This window comes from Portunus trituberculatus, chromosome 36, assembly GCF_017591435.1.
Source record: "Portunus trituberculatus isolate SZX2019 chromosome 36, ASM1759143v1, whole genome shotgun sequence".
Classification (NCBI taxonomy): Eukaryota; Metazoa; Arthropoda; class Malacostraca; order Decapoda; family Portunidae; genus Portunus; species Portunus trituberculatus.
In genome coordinates this window covers 4,184,225-4,204,224 of record NC_059290.1, presented here as the reverse complement: position 1 = coordinate 4,204,224, position 20,000 = coordinate 4,184,225, and the positions used below count along the sequence as shown (strand labels likewise).

At 43.6% G+C, this 20,000-nt stretch overlaps 1 protein-coding gene across 1 annotated transcript in view; it reads right to left on the bottom strand.

Moving 5' to 3' along the window:
* The window catches only part of LOC123513377 (serine/threonine-protein kinase par-1-like), a 203,349-nt gene that overhangs the window by 117,020 nt on the left and 66,329 nt on the right, over positions 1 to 20,000 (bottom strand). The window contains exon 2 of the mRNA XM_045270494.1: positions 17,091 to 17,303. Within this exon, the coding sequence (XP_045126429.1) occupies positions 17,091 to 17,303 (213 nt within the window). The remainder of the gene's footprint in view (positions 1 to 17,090; positions 17,304 to 20,000) is intronic.

The following is a 20,000-nucleotide window of genomic DNA, read 5'->3' as shown; positions in this document are numbered from 1 at the left end:
AGATGAGGAGAGGGAGGAAAGGAATGAGAGAGAGAGAGAGAGAGAGAGAGAGAGAGAGAGAGAGAGAGAGAGAGAGAGAGAGAGGAATGGTAGGTTTAATTTAGTCACTCCTAATTGCCTGTGTTACGCCCCCAGGAAGAGTAACGTAGGAGGAATCCAAGGAGGGACGGAGAAATGGAGGAAAAGGAGAGGAGGTAGAGGAAGAAAAGGAGAAAAAAGAAAAGGTGTCATTGTGAGTTATCTTTATCCCTTTCTTGTATAATTGTCCTGTGAAGTAGACGAAGGAAGGATGATGAAGGAAAGGAAGAGAGAGTGATGAAGGAAACAATGAAAGATGGAGGGAAGATTTGTTATGAAAGGACACATGCACGAAACAACGAGAGATAGAGGAAAGAAGAAGGGGTGAAGGAAAACATGAAAAATAGGAAACTGAAGAATGACGAAAAGGATGGAACAAAAGTAAAAAAGAATGAAGAATTAGCATAAACAAAAAACTCCCACCACCATCTTAAAAAAAATATGAAAAAGAAAAAAGAAGCAAAAAGACGAAAAGAACAAACCAAACACTCCAAGAACACCACTTATTTATTTAGTTTCCCTTTATCAACCCTTTCACTGTTACTTGACACATTTTTCCTTGATCACCAACCACACTCACTCAGAGATCATTTCTTGCTCTACCCTCAATTCCAATCACTGAACTTGCCACAAATTGCCCAAAAAAAAAAAAACAAGGATTATCTTTACTATTTTCCTTTCCGTGCACTCATAAATATTTCATACATCACTTCTACTAATGTGAATCTTTGCATATCGCCGTGAAAGAATAAACAAAAAAAAAGAAACTCACTTCGTATCCAACAAAAGGAGGTAAATTGGCCCACATCACATTAGAGTTCTCCCGAAGAGGAGTGTCCTGTCAAAACAACCCTTGAGAACCACCACCACCACCACCACCGTTGCTATCACCACTTTCCATCAAGCCAGTGCTCGCCCATACCTTCCCTGGGCTAAAACTGTACCGTCAAGTCAATAATTCCACCTCGTTTTCCCTGCCACATCAATGCTCCCTTTCTGTACGCTGCCCTCATGTCCCCACGCCTCCTTTCACCGTCCCTGACATCACTCCCTTTCTATCTTCCCAGGTACAGAGAGGTGATGTCAGTTACTCTTTCCGTTTCCCAGCACTACTTGACCCCTTCAGTATCATGACGCGTTTTCATATTTCTGGTTAATATTTGATGATTCTATACAGCTTCAGAAACTCGTGTGGGGAATGTAACCGTAAAGACACTGGCCATCAATCTTCTGACCTCCATAGTCCCTTCCTAATGTAAATAAAGTCGTCACAGTTATGCCCAAAACTGAAGGTAGAAATGCGTTCCAGTACTGAAAGAGGTTGAATATATGAAGAAGTGTCACTGTTACCGCCTTCTAGTTTTAGTTAAGTAGAGAAGGAATCTAAGGTGTCACTGTGAATTGTGTTTTTATCTCTCCCTTCTATAAATGTACGGTAGAGAAGTGGACGAAGGAAAGATGATGAAGGAAAGGAAAAGAGAGATGCAGGAAAGAGTGAAAGATGGGGAGATGCAGGAAAGAAAGAGAGATGGACGGAAGAAGGAGGAATGAAAGAAAAACTTGAGAAATAGGGAATATGAGGAATGAAGAAAAGAAAAGGAAGAAAAGACAAAAAAGAAAGACAAGCACCACAAACAAATAGAAAACTCACTTTTACATCCTTCCCCCACTCTCTCTCTCTCTCTCTCTCTCTCTCTCTCTCTCTCTCTCTCTCTCTCTCTCTCTCTCTCTCTCTCTCTACACAACAATACAACATTAGTGTGGCAGCTAAAGAGAGAGAGAGAGAGAGAGAGAGAGAGAGAGAGAGAGAGAGAGAGAGAGAGAGAGAGAGAAAGAAAGAAAGAAAGAAAGAAAGAAAGAAAGAAAGAAAGAAAAGAAAGAGAAAGAGAGAGTACAGAAAAAGACCCGATTTTAAACACTAGGTAATGAATTCAAGATCGTGTGAGTTACGGATACGTCCAGAGAGAGAGAGAGAGAGAGAGAGAGAGAGAGAAGGGACAGGAATGGAAGTGGTGTTGAAGCCTGCGTTTCTTTCGGGTGGATAGGTAATAGCACGTTGGGAAATGTTGCTCCGACCTTACTAGTGCTTTGCTTTGCCTCCACTCTTGCTCTGCCTAATCGAGGTGGGGCCAGATTAAACTTGGATGAGAGAGGGCAAGCGGTTGGGGGAGAGAGGAGAGAGGTGAGGGGTAACGTGTGAGGGGAGATATGAGAGAGGTGGAGAGGTAGGGAGAGGGGAGAAAGAGAGAAATGAGAGCAGTGAAGGGATGAAGGGAAGGGAGGAGAGAGGTGAAGGAGGGGAGAGAGGAGAGAAGTGAGGAGTAACGGGTGAGGGGGGGAAAGATATGAGAGGGATGGGGAGGTAGGGAGAGGGGAGAGAGAGAGAAATAAGAGCAGTGAAGGGATGATGGGAAGGGAGGAGAGATGATAAAGATGAAGGGATGAGGGGAAGGGAGGAAAGATGAGAGAGATGAAGGGATGAGGGAAATGAAGAGAAAGATGAAAGAGGTGAAAGGATGAGGGAAGGTAGAGAGAGAGAGAGAGAGAGAGAGAGAGAGAGAGAGAGAGAGAGAGACAGAGAGAGAGAGAGAGAATTAAGAGGAAGGAGATAAAAAGAAAATGAAAAAAGAAAGGAGGGAGAGGGGGAAGAGAGAAAAGAGAGGCGAGGAATGGAGAGAAGGGAAAAATGAAATGAAAAAGAAAGAAACTGGTGTGCTATTTCGTTACATTCGTGGAAATAATGTTGATGTGACTAGAGAGAGAGAGAGAGAGAGAGAGAGAGAGAGAGAGAGAGAGAGAGAGAGAGAGAGGAGGGCGGAGGAAGATAGGTGCTACTCCTTGCCTCACCTGGAGAAACAAGAGTTCAGGTGGTGGGCGTGCTTCCCCCCTCCTCTTCCTCCTCCTCCTCCTCCTCCTCCTCCTCCTCCTCCTCCTCCCTCCTCCTCCTCCTCCTCCTCCTCCTCCTCCTCCTCCTCCTCCTCCTCCTCCTCCTCCTCTTTCTCCAATTCCCGTTCAGTAGCAATAAAATAGGAATGATTCATAGCGCAGTAAATTGCAGAGAGAGAGAGAGAGAGAGAGAGAGAGAGAGAATTTCATTGTGTAAAATAGACAAATGTCGTATGTTTGTGTGTGTGTGTGCGTGCGTGTGTGTGTGTACGTGTGTGTGTGTGTGTGTGTGTGTGTCAGCGTTCATACATACACTCTCCCATGGTCTCACGCCACACTCCCACGCTCTCCCACGCTCATCCCCTACTGACCCACGCCTCCCACGCCTCGGTACACGTAATAGGAGACTCGAACCCACCTCTTCATTATTGGCGCTGTGTAATTCGTATGTGCCTTAAATCCTTCTTTCTCTTCTTTTCTTCCTCTTCTTCTTTATTCTTTATTTTTGGTGTGTTATTTTTTTATTTCATCTCTTTTTCCTTATTTTCCTTTTTTTCATTTTGTCTTCTTCTCGTCTTTCTTTTTCCTTATTCTTTTTTATTATATTGGTTTTTTTTTTCTCTCGTTTTCTCGTCTTCCTCTTCTTCCTCATTTTTTTCAGTTTTTTCTTAATTTTTTTTTTCATTTTGTCTTTCTCATCTTTCTTTTCTTCCTAATTCCTTTTTTTTTTGTCTTGTTTTTTTATTTTGTCTCTGTTTTTCATCTTCCTCTTCTTCTTCCTTGTGTTTTTCCTTTTTTTTCATTTTCTCCTTTTCTCGTCTTCCTCCTTCTCTCCCTAATTTTTCTATACTTTTTCTTTTATTTATTTGTTTATTCGTTATTTTTTTTTCTCTGTGTTCTTGTTATTGTTCGGTGGTTCATTTAATTCTTTTAGTTTTGTTCCTTTGATTTGCTTCTTATCATCATTTTCTTTCCCTCTTTTTTTCTTCTTTCTTATTTGTCAGATGCGCACATCATAAGTGAAATATGAAAAATATAAGAAACAAGAAATGAAGATATATGGAAGTATGCTAGTTCGCCAGTATGCGGTGTGTAACCGTATCCAGCCATAAAAGAGAGTAGGAGGGCAGGAGGGTCAAAGGAAACATTTAATGACCCAGGCCGTTTGGCCCAGGGCAGCCCGGGCAGATGTGTCGCCCAGGTCATGTAAACATCCGGTGGTAGTGTTGTCGTCTTGGATGTTGTTCGTACCACACGTGGAGTTCATTTGAGCTTGTACTTGATTGGTGAATGGTACATTCTGAGGGGCGTGTTGTGTGGGTCAAGACACGCCCCATAAGTTCCTGAAGGAAATTGTAGAGGTTTGAGAGAGAGAGAGAGAGAGAGAGAGAGGAAGCAGAGGACAACCGCGGCTCTAAGCGGGCCACCCTCGGCTGCATAGCTGAGGGCGGCGTTTTGTACTTCATATATAACCAGTAAGTGGAGCTTATAAGTTGCAATGCAGTCTTTGAGGTAAATTAGAATGGAGGAAGAAGCATGATAGGAGGTTTAGGTATTATGTGGTATTAGTTTATTATGGTTTATGTGGTTGTACTTTGGTTCATAATGACGTCGTTATATACTTGCGTTTTCATCTATGAGTAAGGGAATTTGTATACGGCTACCTACGTATGTGCATGTGTGTTGCTCTGACGAATAAGTTACATAACATATTTACTAGTGTGTAATTGTGTACGAAGTTAACGTGGTTCCATGTATGGGTACCAAGAGAAAGAGATTATTTGAGGGAAGTCACTTGTGTGGAGATATCAATATTTGTCATTATATTTCGGTGGTGTTACGTTGTCATTTTGTTGAACGGAGTCTGGTAATTATATGTGTATGGTAATATATTTGGTGGTACGTCATGTGGTTGCTTGCATTCATGTACCAAGTAAAGGTCATCCTTATATACGGGTAGCTGGGAAAAAGGGGTAATATTGTACGTACTACGTATGAGATTTACGGAGAAATAAAGCACCGGGTTCAGATGTTGTAATACGTTATGAAGATATTGTGGATGATGTTTGAAGTGAAATCCGTTTTGATGCGAGAATATCTACGAGATTAATGCAGTTCTTAAGGATGTTTGTAAGAGAAATTGTAATAATTGCAGTGGAGAAGGCAACAGAAAGAGTTGTGATTGTTACTTGTCGGCGCCGTATCGAACACCTTATGTATAGATATTAGTTTTGTTAATTAAAGATAGAAAAAACCTTTAACTATTTATAGCCAGTAGCTAGACAATTTGTGCAACGTCGTGCAACAGCTCGGAGCACGACATATTTGTTCTTTTACTTGTTCTTGTTCTTCTTGTTCTTTTCTTATTTTTGTTCTTTTCTTGGTTTTGTTTTTCTTCTTCTCCTTCGTAGCAATATTGTCATCATTATCTCATCATCACCAATGTATCTTATTTTTATCCTTTCTCATTCTAACCCTCACACTTCTCCTAACCTAACCTGACCCAACCTAACCTAACCTGATCCAACCTAACCCAACCTAACCTAACCTAACCTAACCTAACCTGACCCAACCCAACCTAACCTAACCTAACCTACCCTATCCTAACCTAACCCAACCCAACCCAACACAACACAACCTAACCTAACCCAACTTAACCCAACCCAACCCAACCTAACCTAACCCAACCCAACACAACCTAACCTAACCTACTCTATCCTAACCTAACCTAACCTAACCTAACGTAACCTAACTAGACCTATACCTAACCTAACAGAACAGCGTAGTACGAGTATTGGCCACATAAGGAACACTCCAGGTGGCGTCACTGCACAGATAAACACACAGTGCGCGCCACCTGTCGGCCGCCCCTCGCTGCCCTAATCCAGTCCCTTTGTGAGGAGTAATTAAGGTTCAGTATCCAGTCTTTGTGCGCGTTAAAAAATTGTATAATATTTCTTGCGCAAGTTGAAGGTAAAAAGAAGGATTTAATTGTGCCGCCTTTGTTATATTGTGTAAGTTGGAACAAGAATGAGTTACGGGGTTAAGTTTTTGTTGTTGTTTGGTCCACGTGTTGCTTGAATTAGAATGGAGTAAGTTGTCTCAAGTGTGTGAAGTAAAAGTTATTGTTTGGCATTTTATATTAAGACAAGTGTGAATTTGAAGATACAGTTTTGTTATTTTTTGTTGTTGTTGCTGTTGTTGTTGTTGTGGCTTAATTCACGTGTTGCTTGAATCAGAATAGAGTAAGTTGTCTCAAGTGTATAAAGTAAAAGTTATTGTTTGGCATTTTATATTAAGACAAGTTTGAATACAGCATTGTTAAGTTTTTGTTGTTGTTGCTGCTGTTGTTGTTGCAGTTTGGTTCACGTGTTATTTGGACTAAGATAGAATAAGTTGTCTTCTCAAGTGTATAAAGTAAATGTTAATGGTTAGCTTTTTTTTATATTTAGACCAGTGCATTGTGTTGGTAATAGGAGGTTAAGCTTTTGATATTGATGCTGTTGTTGTTCTGGTTTGGCTCACGTAAAGTTTGAATTTGGTTACTGTAAATTCTAGGGCTGAGAGCTAGAAGGGCCAATGTCAAAGAATGGCCAATTGTTGATAAGCACACCACTAAACTAGAAAATCATCAGTCTATCAGTGCTATAATGGCCAGTGTCGTCCATGCATCTGAGGAGCTACACTGGCGCTCGTTTGTTGTAATTACCTGATAATTAATAAGGATACAATAGTTCATACGTGCTTTTCTCAAAACTTGGATTTTTTTACCTTGGCCCTTAGAGTTCTCAGTCCTAGAATTGTTTTTTTATGTTGAGACTGAGTGTGAGTTTTAAGATACGGGATTGCTAAGTTTTTTGTTGTTGCTGCTATTTTGTAGATTTTGTTCACGTATTAGTTGAATTGGGATAGACTATGTTTGTCTTCTGATTTATGTAAAGCGAAAGTTATTGTTTGGCTTTTTATGTTCACACAAGTAAGTGTATTGTGTGAGATTTAGGACTGTTAGGAATTTGTTGTTGTTGCGGGTGATGTTCTGCTTTTGTTCCACTTATTGTTTGAATTGGGTTAGTGTAAGTTGTCATCTCGAGAGTGTAGAGTAAAAGTTATTGTTTGGCTCTTTATGTTTAGACCAGTGCATTGTGTTACTTTTAGGACACAGTAGTGTTAAGATTGTGTTGTTGTTGGTGGTGATGTTCTGATTTTCTACCACGTATTGTTTGAATTAGATTAGAGTAAGTTGTCTTCTCAAGTGTGTACAGCAGAACTTATTGTTTGGATTTTTACATTCAGGTTAATGTTTTGTTTTAGTTTCAAGATGCATGTGAGGGTGTATCAGTATGCAAAGCTATTTTCTATTAATATTATTTGAAGGAGAACAGAGTAAGTGATCTACTAAAAATATATAAAGTAAAAGTATTATTTAGTTGTTTGGATCCGTGTATTGTGTGATGTTAAATTGTATTGTGTAAATGTATGATATAAAATGAAAATGTAATTGCGGCATGTGACTACAGGAGTTAAATGAATCCTGGGGAACAAGTCTCTCATTGAACGAAGAGCTTAACCCCATCAATACTGGGACACATTTTTTCCTTGAGATTTGTGTACGATAAGGGCATTTTATTGACATTAGGAAGGGTCTATGGAGGTCAGGAGATTAATAACCACAGTCATCACTACTTTGATCCCCTACATAAGTTTCTGAAGCTGTATAAAATCGCTAAATAGTAACCAGAATGAATAATGAGAACGCGGCATAGGTAGGACTGGCGAAGTTAAATGAATCCTGGGAAATAAATGCCTTACTGAACGAAGAGCTCAAAACATTTCTACCTCACTAATAAATAACTCACACACTCGGATCAGTAACTCACAACACTGACGAGGGAGAGCGTACAGCAAACCGCCCACGTCTCAACACTACTCTCTCACATACACACATCAACTTTCCCAGACGAGTGACGTATTCACTTATTTTTAAACCATACCAATAAATCAACCTTCCCTTCCTCAATAAACAACAAGGGGAGAGTTTGTACCACCAGCAGACTGTCTGTAAAAGGCGCTCGAATCCATCCTCCTCTTTCACCGCTAATTAATCTCTTCTAGCGCCCCCATTACTCCTAGAATAACATTAGCGTCTATCACGATCTCTGCCACCCACGCCCCGCCGCTCCTCTGCCCGCCCTGCCGCTCCCTGACGTCACGAGAGGAAGGGAAGGGGCGTGGCATGGCGAGGGTGGCACCTGTCTAGCAAGGACGTCTGTACCACCTCACTTGTTCATCACCTCACACCTCACGACTTGCCACTTATTTTGCTGTTACTCCTCCTCCTCCTCCTCCTCCTCCTCCTCCTCCTCCTCCTCCTCCTCCTCCTCCTCTTCTGCTATTTATGATTTTCCTCCTACGATTATGATTCCCCTCCTCTTTCTCCTCCTCCTCCTCCTCCTCCTCCTCCTCCTCCTCCTCCTCCTCCTCCTACTCCTACTCCCCTCCTCCTCCGTTTGATTATCCTCCTCCTCTTCCTCCTCCTAAGTTTATGATTTTCTTCTTCTTCTCCTTCCTCCTCCTCTTCCACAGATTATGATCCTCCTCCTCCTCCTCCTCCTCCTCCTCCTTCTCCTCCTCCTCCTCCAACTCCTCTTCCTCTACTCTGCCTTTCCTTCTTCTGCATCTTCTATCTCATTTTCAATCTCATTCTGCTCTCCCTCCTCCTCCTCCTCCTCCTCCTCCTCCTCCTACACATGCCCCCTCCACCCTCATAACCTCTCCCCTCTCCTCCATTCATCACCTCCCGCTCCTCCCACAGTCTCTAGCCTCCACATCTCCACTCCCAAGGAACACGCCATTCCTCCTACGCCACACGCCGCCCACGCCCCCCTCCCACGCCCACGCCCAGACACATAGCAGTATTGAATGTCTACTTGCGACAGTATTGACCTTTCGCTATATAAGGAGTCTCTGGCCAGCTGTATTCAGGTAGGGCTGCCTTAGTCTTGTTCGTCCTGCCCAGCTCTTGTGCCTCGTTCGTCCTGGAGTTTGTGATCTGTGGTGCATGCCGCGGGTTATTGTCTTGATCATGAAGGGTTGAATTTTTTTTTTTTTTTTTTTTTTTTTTTTTTTTTTTTCTGTTTTTTCTCTTTTTCTCTTTTTTTTTTTTTTTTTTTTTCTCTTCTTTTCTCTCTCTCTCTCTCTCTCTCTCTCTCTCTCTCTCTCTCTCTCTCTCTCTCTCTCTCTCTCTCTCTCTCTCTCTCTCTTCGGTGACCTCTGTAATGTTATGTAATCTTGTTCTTCTTCTTCTTCTTCTTCTTCTTCTCCTTCTCCTTCTCCTTCTCCTTCTCCTTCTCCTTCTCCTTCTCCTTCTTCTTCTTCTTTTTCTTTTTCTTCTCCTCCTCCTCCTCCTCCTCCTCCTCCTCCTCCTCCTCCTCCTCCTCCTCCTCCTCCTCCTCCTCCTCCTCCTCCTCTTCGAACTCCGCCGTACCCTATATAACCGGAAGAAAAATCAAAGCAAAACATAATAAACAAAAAATGAAAAGGAAATGAAGGAAGCAAGAAAATAAAGGTAGTAATTCTCTGTCACTCACCTTCGCAGGAAAAAGAATCAAGGAAAAAGAAAAGAGAAAATATAAGTAAAGTAAAAAATTGCAGATATTACAGATATTTCCCTTCATCTTTTCTCAGTCAAGAAAAAGACAAGGAAAAAAGTAAGAAGGAAAAGAAAGAAAAGGAAAAAAGAAAAGAAAAAAGAAAAATGAACAAAAACCAGCCATTACAGAAAATCCCTCCATCTTTTCTCACTCAACAAGAAAAAAAAAAAAAAAAAAGAAAAAGAAAAGGAGAAAAGAAACTCTAGCAAGAATCTACTTTACTGAACCACCCAATCGCTCAGTGACACGCGCATTGCAATTACAGCTGTCACAGTTACTCCAAGCCTCGGAGGGCGTAAGGAATAGGGGGATGATGGTGGATAGGGAGAGGAAGGGACGCGGGTGGGTGGTTAAAGTCCAGACCGGGCTGCCCTTCACTTCTCCAGCACCGCCCACGCCCATCACGCACTCCAGAGACGCACGAAGGCCTAAAGGATCAGACACGCAGGAACAGAAGGAGGAGGAGAAGGAGGAGGAGGAGGAGGAGGAGGAGGGGTAATAATCAAGCGTGAGGAGGACAAGGTTACTGAAGATTTTAAGTTGTAATTGATGATGATGATGAGAAGAGAAGAAGAAGAAGAAGAAGAAGAAGAAGAAGAAGAAGAAGAAGAAGAAAAGCAACAACAACAACAGCAACAAAACTAGGAAAAGAAAATTTCATCCAACGTTAACCAAAAAGGAAGAAATAACGAACAAACACAAAGGAGGAGGAAGAACAACAACAAAAACATGAACAAAAAGAAGAATAGGAAAGAAAATCGTAATGTATTGTGAAGCTATAGAAAAGGAGGAAGAGGAGGAAGAGGAGGAGGAGGAAGAGGAAGAGGAAGAGGAAGAGGAGAGAAGAGGAGGAGGAGGAGAAGGAAGAAGAAGAGGAGGAGGCGGCATAACTGTCTATTCAACACACACACACACTCCTCAAAAACAGATTCTTCCTGAAGGTGTGTGTGTGTGTGTGTGTGTGTGTGTGTGTGTGTGTGTGTGTGTGTGTGTGTGTGCATGTGTGTGTCGTGAAAGAGAAAAGATGAAAAAAGTGTAGAAAAAAATAAGAAGATAAGATAAACCAAGTGAATGAAGGGCAAGATAAGGTAACAGAAGAGGAAGGAATGGAGGAAAATTCAAGGGTGCTCTCAGGGTTCAGGGTTCAGGAGCGCTTCAGGGAGACTTTAGGGTTCAGTTTGCCTTTGCCTTTGGTGTGGCTTAAGAATTTTCGAAAGGCTTAGATTGCAGTAAGTCAACCACCTTTTATACTTAAATAAACCGTGATACTAAATTTTCGATGCAGGATGGAATTGAGAGGAGGAGAAGGAGGAAGATGAGGAGGAGCAGGACGACGAATATACAAAGGAATATACAAAAAGAGGAAGAGGAGGAGGAGGAGGAGGAGGAGAAGAAGAGAAGGAAAGAGGAGGAGGAAAGAGGAGGAGGGAGAAGAAGAGGAGGAGGAGGAAAAAAGGTGAGTGGTATGTATAGTAGAAATATAAGATAAGAAGGAGAAAGAAAAGGAAGAAGGAAAGAAGAGGAGAAAAGAGGAAGAGGATGAGGAAGAGGAGGAGGAGGAGAAAGGGTGAGTAGTATGTACGAGTATAGTAGAAATATAAGATAAGGAGAAGAAGAAAAGGAGAGGAATAACAGTAAAAGGAGAAGGAACTGAGGATGACGATGTAAAAAAAGAAGCAGAAAGAGTAAAATGGCGAGAGCGTGGCATTGATTACACACCTCATTAAAAACAAATTTGTACCGATGACTTGCCTTGATTCCTCGAAATATGGACAAAGAGGGAACAGAAGAAGTTGAAGGTGAAATGCTCAACGAAAAAAAAAAAAAAAAAGCGTACAAAGTAAATTATATGAACGTTCAAAGAAAATGGAACGTTGATAGAAAACAGAAGAAATTGAAATATTTAACGACAAAAAAAGTGATTGTAGGTGGAATAAGAAGAGTAATTACATGAACGTTGATAGAAGATGGAACGTCGATAGAAAACAGAAGAAAATGAGGGTGAAATGCTTAATGGAAAAGACGATTGCAGGTGGAATAAAATGAGTAAAATATATGAACGTTGAGAGAAAATGGAACTTTGATAAAGAATAAAAGTTAAAGATGAAATGCTTAACGAAAAAGGCGATCGTAGGTGGTGTGAGATGAATAGATATATGAACCTTCATTTTTATAGCACCATTTCTTGCAAGGCTACAATGAAAAAGGCGATTGTAAGTAGAATAAGATAAGTGAAATATATGAACGTTCATTTTTATAACATCATTTATTACAACCTCATATTTGTCACCATCTTTCCCTACACCACTTCACTTTTGTACCTTCACCAACACTTCACCAATAACACCACCACCACTACCACCACCAAAGTCACCACACACCTAGCACCAAACACACACCACCACCCACAGACACAAACATCACCACAGACCTTCCACTAACCTGAAGCACACTCTACCCTGTTATTAGCTACACCACCAGCACCACCACCACTACTACCACCACCACTACCACCCCTTCATTTCCATCCATCATCCATCACCCCAAGACTTAAGTAGACCCTTCCTCCTTTACACTACAAATCGGAGTGGCTTTTAAGTCCTTTGTAGACCATTTAGCTCGCGGGGTAGAGGAACAGAAGTGAGGGTGAAGGAGGGAAGGGAGTGTAGAGGAAAGGAAGGAAAGGTTTGAAGGATAGGAAGGAGAATACAGTAAGGGAAGGTTGATGAGAAGAAGGGAAAGTCGTTGAACTGTGGGAGGAGAAGGAGGAGGAGGAGGAGGAGGAGGAGATAAGGAGGGAGAGAAATGCAGTAACAATAAAAGATGGAAGATAAAGAGATGGCAACTTGAAACTGCAAAGCTAAAGAAGGAATGGAGAAAACGAGGAAGAGGAGGAGGAGGAGCAGGAGGAAGGAGAAGAAAAAGAGGAAAAAGAAAAAAAACAGGAGGAGTAAGATACAACATTGCCAACAAGGGAAGAACTTAAAGACGAGATAGAAAGACAAGATACAGAAAAGAGATAAAAATCTGCAAAATATCAAACAAAGGAGTGAAAAAACGAAGATAAGAACAACAAGAGGAAGATTGGGAATAAAGACAAGGAGGAACAAGGAAGAGGAGGAGAGGCGCTGGGAGGAGAAGGAAGAGCCAGAGGTGAAGGAGGAGGAGGAAGAGCCAGAGGAGGAGGAGGAGGAGGAAGAGGAGGATGTTGTTAAAGGGATTATGATCTGCTAATGAGTGAATTGGCACGTCGCCAGGAACACCTTTGCTTCCAGCTAGGATATCTGATCATTCTTCCCCGTCCTTCATCCTCACTTCCTCCTCTTCCACCTCTTCTTCCTCTCCTCCTCTTTTCTACATCCTTATTCTCCTTTCCTCCTTGTTTTATACTCTCTTTCTCGTTTTTTTCCCTTCTTCTTCTCCACCTTTTCTCCCTCTCCTCCTCTTTTCTACACCTTTATTCTCCTTTTCCTCCTCGTCTTATACTCTTTCTCGGTTTTTTTTTTCCTTCTCCTTCTCTACCTTCTCTTCTTTCTCTTCTTCTCCTCCTGCAACTTTCCTCTCTTTCCTGTCTTCTCTTCTCTTCCTTATCCTCTTCCTTCGTCTTCTTTCTTCTTCTCATTGTTCTCTACCTCCTCTTCTTTCTCTTCTTCTCTCCTTTTCCTATTCTCCTCCCTTCCTTTTCTCCTCTTGTTCCCTTCCTTATACTCTTCCTTCTCCTTCTCTTTCGTCTCTGCTTTTCTTCATCCTCTTCTATTCTTCTACTTTCCTCCTTCATGCTCTATACTTCCCTTCCCTAATTATTTCCTCACTTCCTTATTTGTTTTTTTCCTTTTTTTCTTCTTTCTTTCCCAATTCCTTTCTTCCTTTATGCCTTTCTAAACTCTTCTGTCCTCCTTCTCCTCGTCCTCCTCCTCCTTCTCCTTCTCCTTCTCGTTTTCTTTCAGTCAGAGCCTCGAGCGCTATTCAAATTGGCGATGAGAGGCTAAGTTCCCCTCCCGCAGTGCTTAAGTGACCGTTAAGGACTCGTAACTAGCCATGAAACGCGGCAAAGTAATAAACGTGATTGAAAACGTGTCGAGAAAAAATAGACTGATTATATATTTGGGTTCTTTGCTGTGGCTGTTTGTTTATTCTATTGGGCAGGTAATTGTTTTTTCTGTATCTTTTTATTATTATTAGGTGTGTGTGTGTGTGTGTGTGTGTGTGTGTGTGTGTGTGTGTGTGTGTGTGTGTGTGTGTGTGTGTGTGTGTGTGTGTAACTGTGTGTTCTTACCCAGTTACAGTATTGAGTCTTAGTACAGTCTTATCGCTCCTTTAAAAACTATACCTGTCTGCAAAATGGATAGGCAGACAGGCAGGCACACACACAGACAGACAGATAGGCAGAAGGAAAAAGTGAGGCGGGACACACTAATGCAGCCTTCGTGTTCTTTTCTCAACGTTCCATCCTTCCATGTTGTCAGGACATCAACCTTTCTCTCAGCGTCTGTGTCTTCTTGTCCCTTAAGTGCTGTCTCTCTTTGGTTCCCTCTCTGTCTCTGTTCTCAGCTGGCGTCCTGTCAGGGGATGAGATGGTACTCTTTCCTACACGTGTCGAGGCTGTGTGGGTGTCTTGAGTGTGTGTGTCCGGCGGGAAGAGAGAGAAGGGGCGTGTGAGGGTATATCACTGTAGTTGAACACTGTGGTACAAAGGATGACACGTGTAGGGTGTTGGGTGTTGCAAGGCGTGAATGTGGCGGTGCGAGGGTGTGTTCAGGTCAGGGTGTGGTGTTGTTCGGGGTTGTTGAGGTGTTGTCAAGGTCAGGATGAAGACAAGGGACTGTAACTCATGAGGGTTTATATATGCGTTGTTTTATGAGGGTTTTTAGTCATCCGTAGCTGTCATGGGTGTATGTGCAGGAGGAGGAGGGGATGGTGGTGTGAGGGGGCGGTGGTGTAGTTACGAAGGTGGTGTTGCGTCGTGTTCTTGGTGTCCATTTCGTCAGTAGCGCTAAGAAGAGCCATCCATCGTCTCGTAATGGAAGGCTATTTGCTTGGCTAGTTAAGGAGTGCAGTTCTTCAAATACCACAGCTTCCTATTATGTGTACTGAACCGTGTCTCAGCGAACACTCATTCATAAATTTAGTTCGTCTCTGTTTAACCACTTCAGTACCAGGATGTGTTTTTTATTCATTCTGCTAACTATTTGACAATTTCATACAGCTTCAGAAACATATGTTGGGATTAGAATTGTAAAGACTTTGTCCATTAATCTTCTGACCTCCATAGACCTTTCCTAATGCAGACAAAATCGTCTAATCATATCCAGACCTCAAGGTAAAAATGTGTCCCAGTACTGAAGGGGTTAAGGAGTGCACTTCCTCAAATAGCACATGATCCTATTACGTGAGTTGAGCCGCGTCTCAGTGAACACTCATTCATAAATCTGGTTTCTCTCTGTTTAAGTCTCTCACTGTGGTATGGACTCATTCACAACACAAGCCCCGATGTATTGAATTTTTTAGAGTATTTACAAGGAAGAAAATGGGATGAACAGAGTAGATGGCAATTATACCTCCATCTAGAACCCGGGTATCATAGTGACATGTAGCCTGTAGGTAACTTTAAGCCACTCGACAGATGGTAAAGTTTCAAGACGACACGTGGTGGGATTCGAACCTACGCATGGACGTTTACCCGATCCCACGCTCACCACCTTATCCACTACGCCACCCCGTCCCTAACTTGGTTTACCGATGTTCATAAGTCAGATCCTTGCAGTTTAGTGGAGAGTCACCTACAAATCAGTTCCTCGTCGTGCAAGAAATAGTCGCTCGTGTCACTTCTTAATTATTTAACGAACATTCATTCACCTTTAAGTCAATTCTTTCTCATTTATCGGAGTCATTCTTAAATTAGAGCCTTTCACTTCACCGGCCCGTCCTTCATAAGTCATTTTCTCTTCCAATTTAACGAGCAATAACTTAAAAAAGAAAAATTCAGTACTTGCCCAATTAAGTGAAGGAATGTTTGTCACTTTCTCTACATTGAATGAAGTCACTAAATCAGATCCTACTACTCTCACGAGCCAGCTAGTCATCACTCCTCATTTAACGAAAGAATCATCAAGCCACTTCTTCCTTACTTACAGACCTGGTACTAACTCAGACCCAGCTAGAATTAACAATCACCAATCATTTTTCAGTCCACCTCATGCCTCCCTGCCCTTCACCTCCTCGCCCCTCTCGACGCAGCGGTCCCTCACTTCCAGTCCGTATCGTGGGCCATTTAGCGGACAGTCACCCATCCATTGTTTAATCGGTCCCGCAGAGGCTCGGTGGGTCAGTCATCCCGCTCAATATAGCAGTCACTCTCTCATCTCCATATTGAAGGAGATATCGGTGGTCATCATTTCAGCGGCGGCCGTGTATAGAGTGAATGGGTTGTCGCTGTCTTATCACACGAGCAAGGACCGTGGATGCTATGTGACAGTGAGAGAGAGAGAGAGAGAGAGAGAGAGAGAGAGAGAGAGAGAGAGAGAGAGAGAGAGAGAGAGACTAAGAGAGACTGAGACTGCCTCCTATCTCCTACCAGTTCTCTACAGTCGTGTGTTTTATTTCAATTCAGCTTCCTTTCCCTCACAAACTCGTCACCTTTACACCTTCGTCTTCCTCTTTACTTATCTCCACTGAACCCTCATTCTTGTCACCACCACCACCACCACTCCTACCACAACAAAGTGAACATTTTCACCACAGTTACACATTCCCAAATTGGCCATAACCTGTAGGCGCCCCCTTCCCTTCCATCTCTCCTCAATAAACTCCAAACAGGTCCTGCTGAGTCAATAAAACCTGATACCTCAACGGCCCCACAGCCCCGCCGCCCCACAGCCCCAGCCCCCTACCACCTGGCCCCGGCCCCACATCAGCCTTACGCGAGCCCAACACGCTGCCCGCCAAGGTAATTTCTACATGGATTCTACTTGTGTTTACGATTTGTTTCTCCGGAATTGCCTCTGAGGAGCGCCAACAAAGAGACATCAATCGTCTGTGGGAAGGAATCTGTGTGATGGTTTACGAGCCACGGCGAGGCGGTGGACAGGCGGCAGGTGGGTCGGTGAGAGTGATGGCTCCCGCGGCTGGACAATGTGAGGCCGCCAGGAGGGAGGCAACGTGATGAAGCCGCCTGGCCGAGGAGCCACCAAGAGGCTCCTGCGCAGCGTCCCTTGCTACAAGGAGTGTTGCCAGGGCGAGGAACACGAGTAGGAGAGAAGCATGAAGGACAAGCATTACCTGACACTTGTTGCGGCGGCCACCACAACATATCTCGCCGCCACAGTGACCTCAGCACAGACACAGAGAAGCACAGGTGAAGGGAGACCACAGCAGTGGCACTAACACAGGTGAAATGAGAGAAGATAAGACAGTAGGCAACAACACAAGTGAAGAGTACACAATACAACACAAGACAACAGTGGCATCAACACTCACTACTCCATGACGAGCACCAGCTCCGTCTCGGTCCGGAACACTTCCTTCAGCTGCACGGTGCGCTGCGCCTGTCGCAGCAGCGCGCACACGCCCACCTCGTGCAGGATGTCCGAGGTGCAGTCGGCGCCAAGACGCCATCGGGACGAGAACTTTGCCGCGAACTCTTCTCCAGTGATGCGATGGCGGCAGTGGTAGACCACGGCGAACTGGCCCCTGCGGGAGACGGAAGGAGGGAGGGTTAGGAAGGGAGGCACGGCTGGGTGTGGGTATGTGAGGATAGGATGAGGGTGGGAAGTGTCGGGACAGAATAAGCTTTAAGAGGTGGTGGGAGTCGTGTCACGTAGAGAAACTGTGGTGGTGGTGGTGGTGGTGGTGGTGGTGGTGGTGATGCTGGTGGTGCATTGGCTCACTGGTTACCCTGTGGGAGAGGAGTGGTTAGCGTGGACTCAGGAAATAATTTACATGATAAACTAAATTTCCTAGGATGAGGAGGACGGGGGCGAGGAGGGTGGGGACGGGGCTGGCTGGGTGGCTGGGCGACGGCTGTGTGGCGGGGTTCTCAGGGGCGTAACACCAGCAGTGTCTATCTTGAGCGGCATTCAGCGCTATTAGTCAAATTGCTCTTCCTTATTGGAACGGCTGCGTTAGATCGCTGAAGGATGCGCCAAATTACACCATCGTGACGGACAATATTCTAATCCAATCTTCCCGCCACTCGTAAAGCACCACTAATATCCACACATTTTCCTCGCACACACACCTTTTTTTTTTCTTCTCCCCAACCATCAACTATTATTTTTCTTTGGTTGTAAAACCCTGTGATGTTGCCGGCAGCCGCGCCTTCATCCGGGACTCCCTCATTAAAGAATAAATAGGATGTCGGCATGTACACACGACCCTCGCGGCGTGTACTTAGGCGGGCATCCTTCTTGCCTCCCTTCTCTGCGTCCAGTAGCTCCGGGAGACTTGCAAGAAGGGGTTTACTTTGAAGAGTGAGAGAGCAAGAGAACCCAAACCCACTCCATCAAAACTCAAACTCCACTGAACCAGAATCGGAACATAAAAAACACACCCGATACATCAGAAGTCCCAGTACAGAAGAATTAGAACTCCTTACACTCAAACTCAAGTCTACTACACAAGGGTTCGAATCACTTATGCCAGAAATGGAAGCCCCTGCAGCAGGAATAGGACGACCTCTCACACCGGGCGTCGTGTGTCGTGCGGCGCTAATTTATCAGATTAAGAGAGATGACAACAAGGTCCCGCCGGGCAGTAACTCAATAAACCCGCCGCGTGAGCCTCGTCCACGTGGAGAGAGAGAGAGAGAGAGAGAGAGAGAGAGAGAGGAAGAGGGAGAGGAGAGGTTATTTTTTCCCCGAACCGTACCTCGTCCATTGAATCTTGACTTTCTTACGTAATATCAAAGAAAACAGTCAAATTTCTTTACATACGTCATTTACCTTGTCACAGCAATTTTCTGGCTCATCTCTACCTATTTTCATCGTTTTAATAATATCAAGATCTATTCTGTGTGTTTGTCTTTCTTTCTGTCTTTTTTCACCACTGTTTGCTTTGTTTTTATGACTGCACAAGAAAGGAATGAAGATCGTACAAGAGGCACATTCTTCCTCGCTAAAGATGGTGTTTAGTGTCTCGGGAAGCAGCGGGGGACGCACTTTGGTTCAAATTAATGCTTTCAGGAGAGAACAAAACCCACTTCTCTTTGTAACTTATTCCCTCTCTTTTAGTGTCACAAGTATCTCATGTATTTGTAAAGAGAGATATTCAGTGGTCCATCTCTTCCTGCTCTTCATCCTCCTCCATCTTCATCTCTGACACATTCCCGTCTTACTCATCTCTTCCTCAGTTTCTCCCCAGTCGCTCCTCACTCCTCACTCCTCACTCCTCCCCCGCCAGGACGGAGTAACGCAGGAGCTGTTCAGGGCGGCACAAGAACCCGTTTTATGAGTCTGGAGAAGTTAAGAGAGGATTCTTGGACTGTGATGTGCTTCTGTGTGTGTGTGTGTGTGTGTGTGTGTGTGTGTGTGTGTGTGTGTGTGTGTGTGTGTGTGTGTGTGCGTGTGCGTGTGTGTGGTTAATAATACTGTCTGTTTATTCACGTGTCTATGTACTTATCTATCTCAATCTCTGTCTATTTTGTCTATGTATTTATGTCTTCTTTGGGTTTTGCAATGGGTGTTTTGTTCAGCGTTCGAGTTTTCTAGTTAAGTGAATAATTGCGTGTGTGTGTGTGTGTGTGTGTGTGTGTGTGTGTGTGGCCGTGGCTGGTAGCGGTGGGTGGCCGGTGTTCGCTGGCTTCCTTGTAATTAAGGTAGTGAGGGTAATTTGGTTTGATGGTTCACCGAGATTTTCCTACACGCCTTGAGTACTGAGCGCCTCAAACCAAGTGTACCCTTAGCTATCCTAAAGACAGCTACACGTGTCCCTGTGTCCTTCCAGCCTTGCCTTCAGTGTCACCCTCGTATCTCAGTGTTACTCTTGTACTTCCGCCTGTATTCAGAAAAGCCTTCCCTTCTCACTACGACGATTTTCCAAGGCCACAGAGACAACTACCCGGGTTTTCAAGACAGTTTTCCCTTTTAATAATCTAAAAATTTTGTCAGTCTATTACCAGAAGCATAGAAATACACTTACAAACACGTGTATCTTCAACTGGAGCCTTTGGAAAGCAGTGATGATGAGAGACCAAAGCTTTTCAGAATACGGGCTTTCACACCATCTAGCTAGACATTCTTGTTTTGCGTAGTGGAGAGGAATTAAACAGTAAGAAAGGATTTGCTGGTATTCGTAAACACCTTTCGTTTCTTCACCCTGTGTTGATGTTTTTTTTTTCTAATTCTTTGTCAGCACTTATATTGGTCTCCACCCTGACAGTTGCACTTGCCT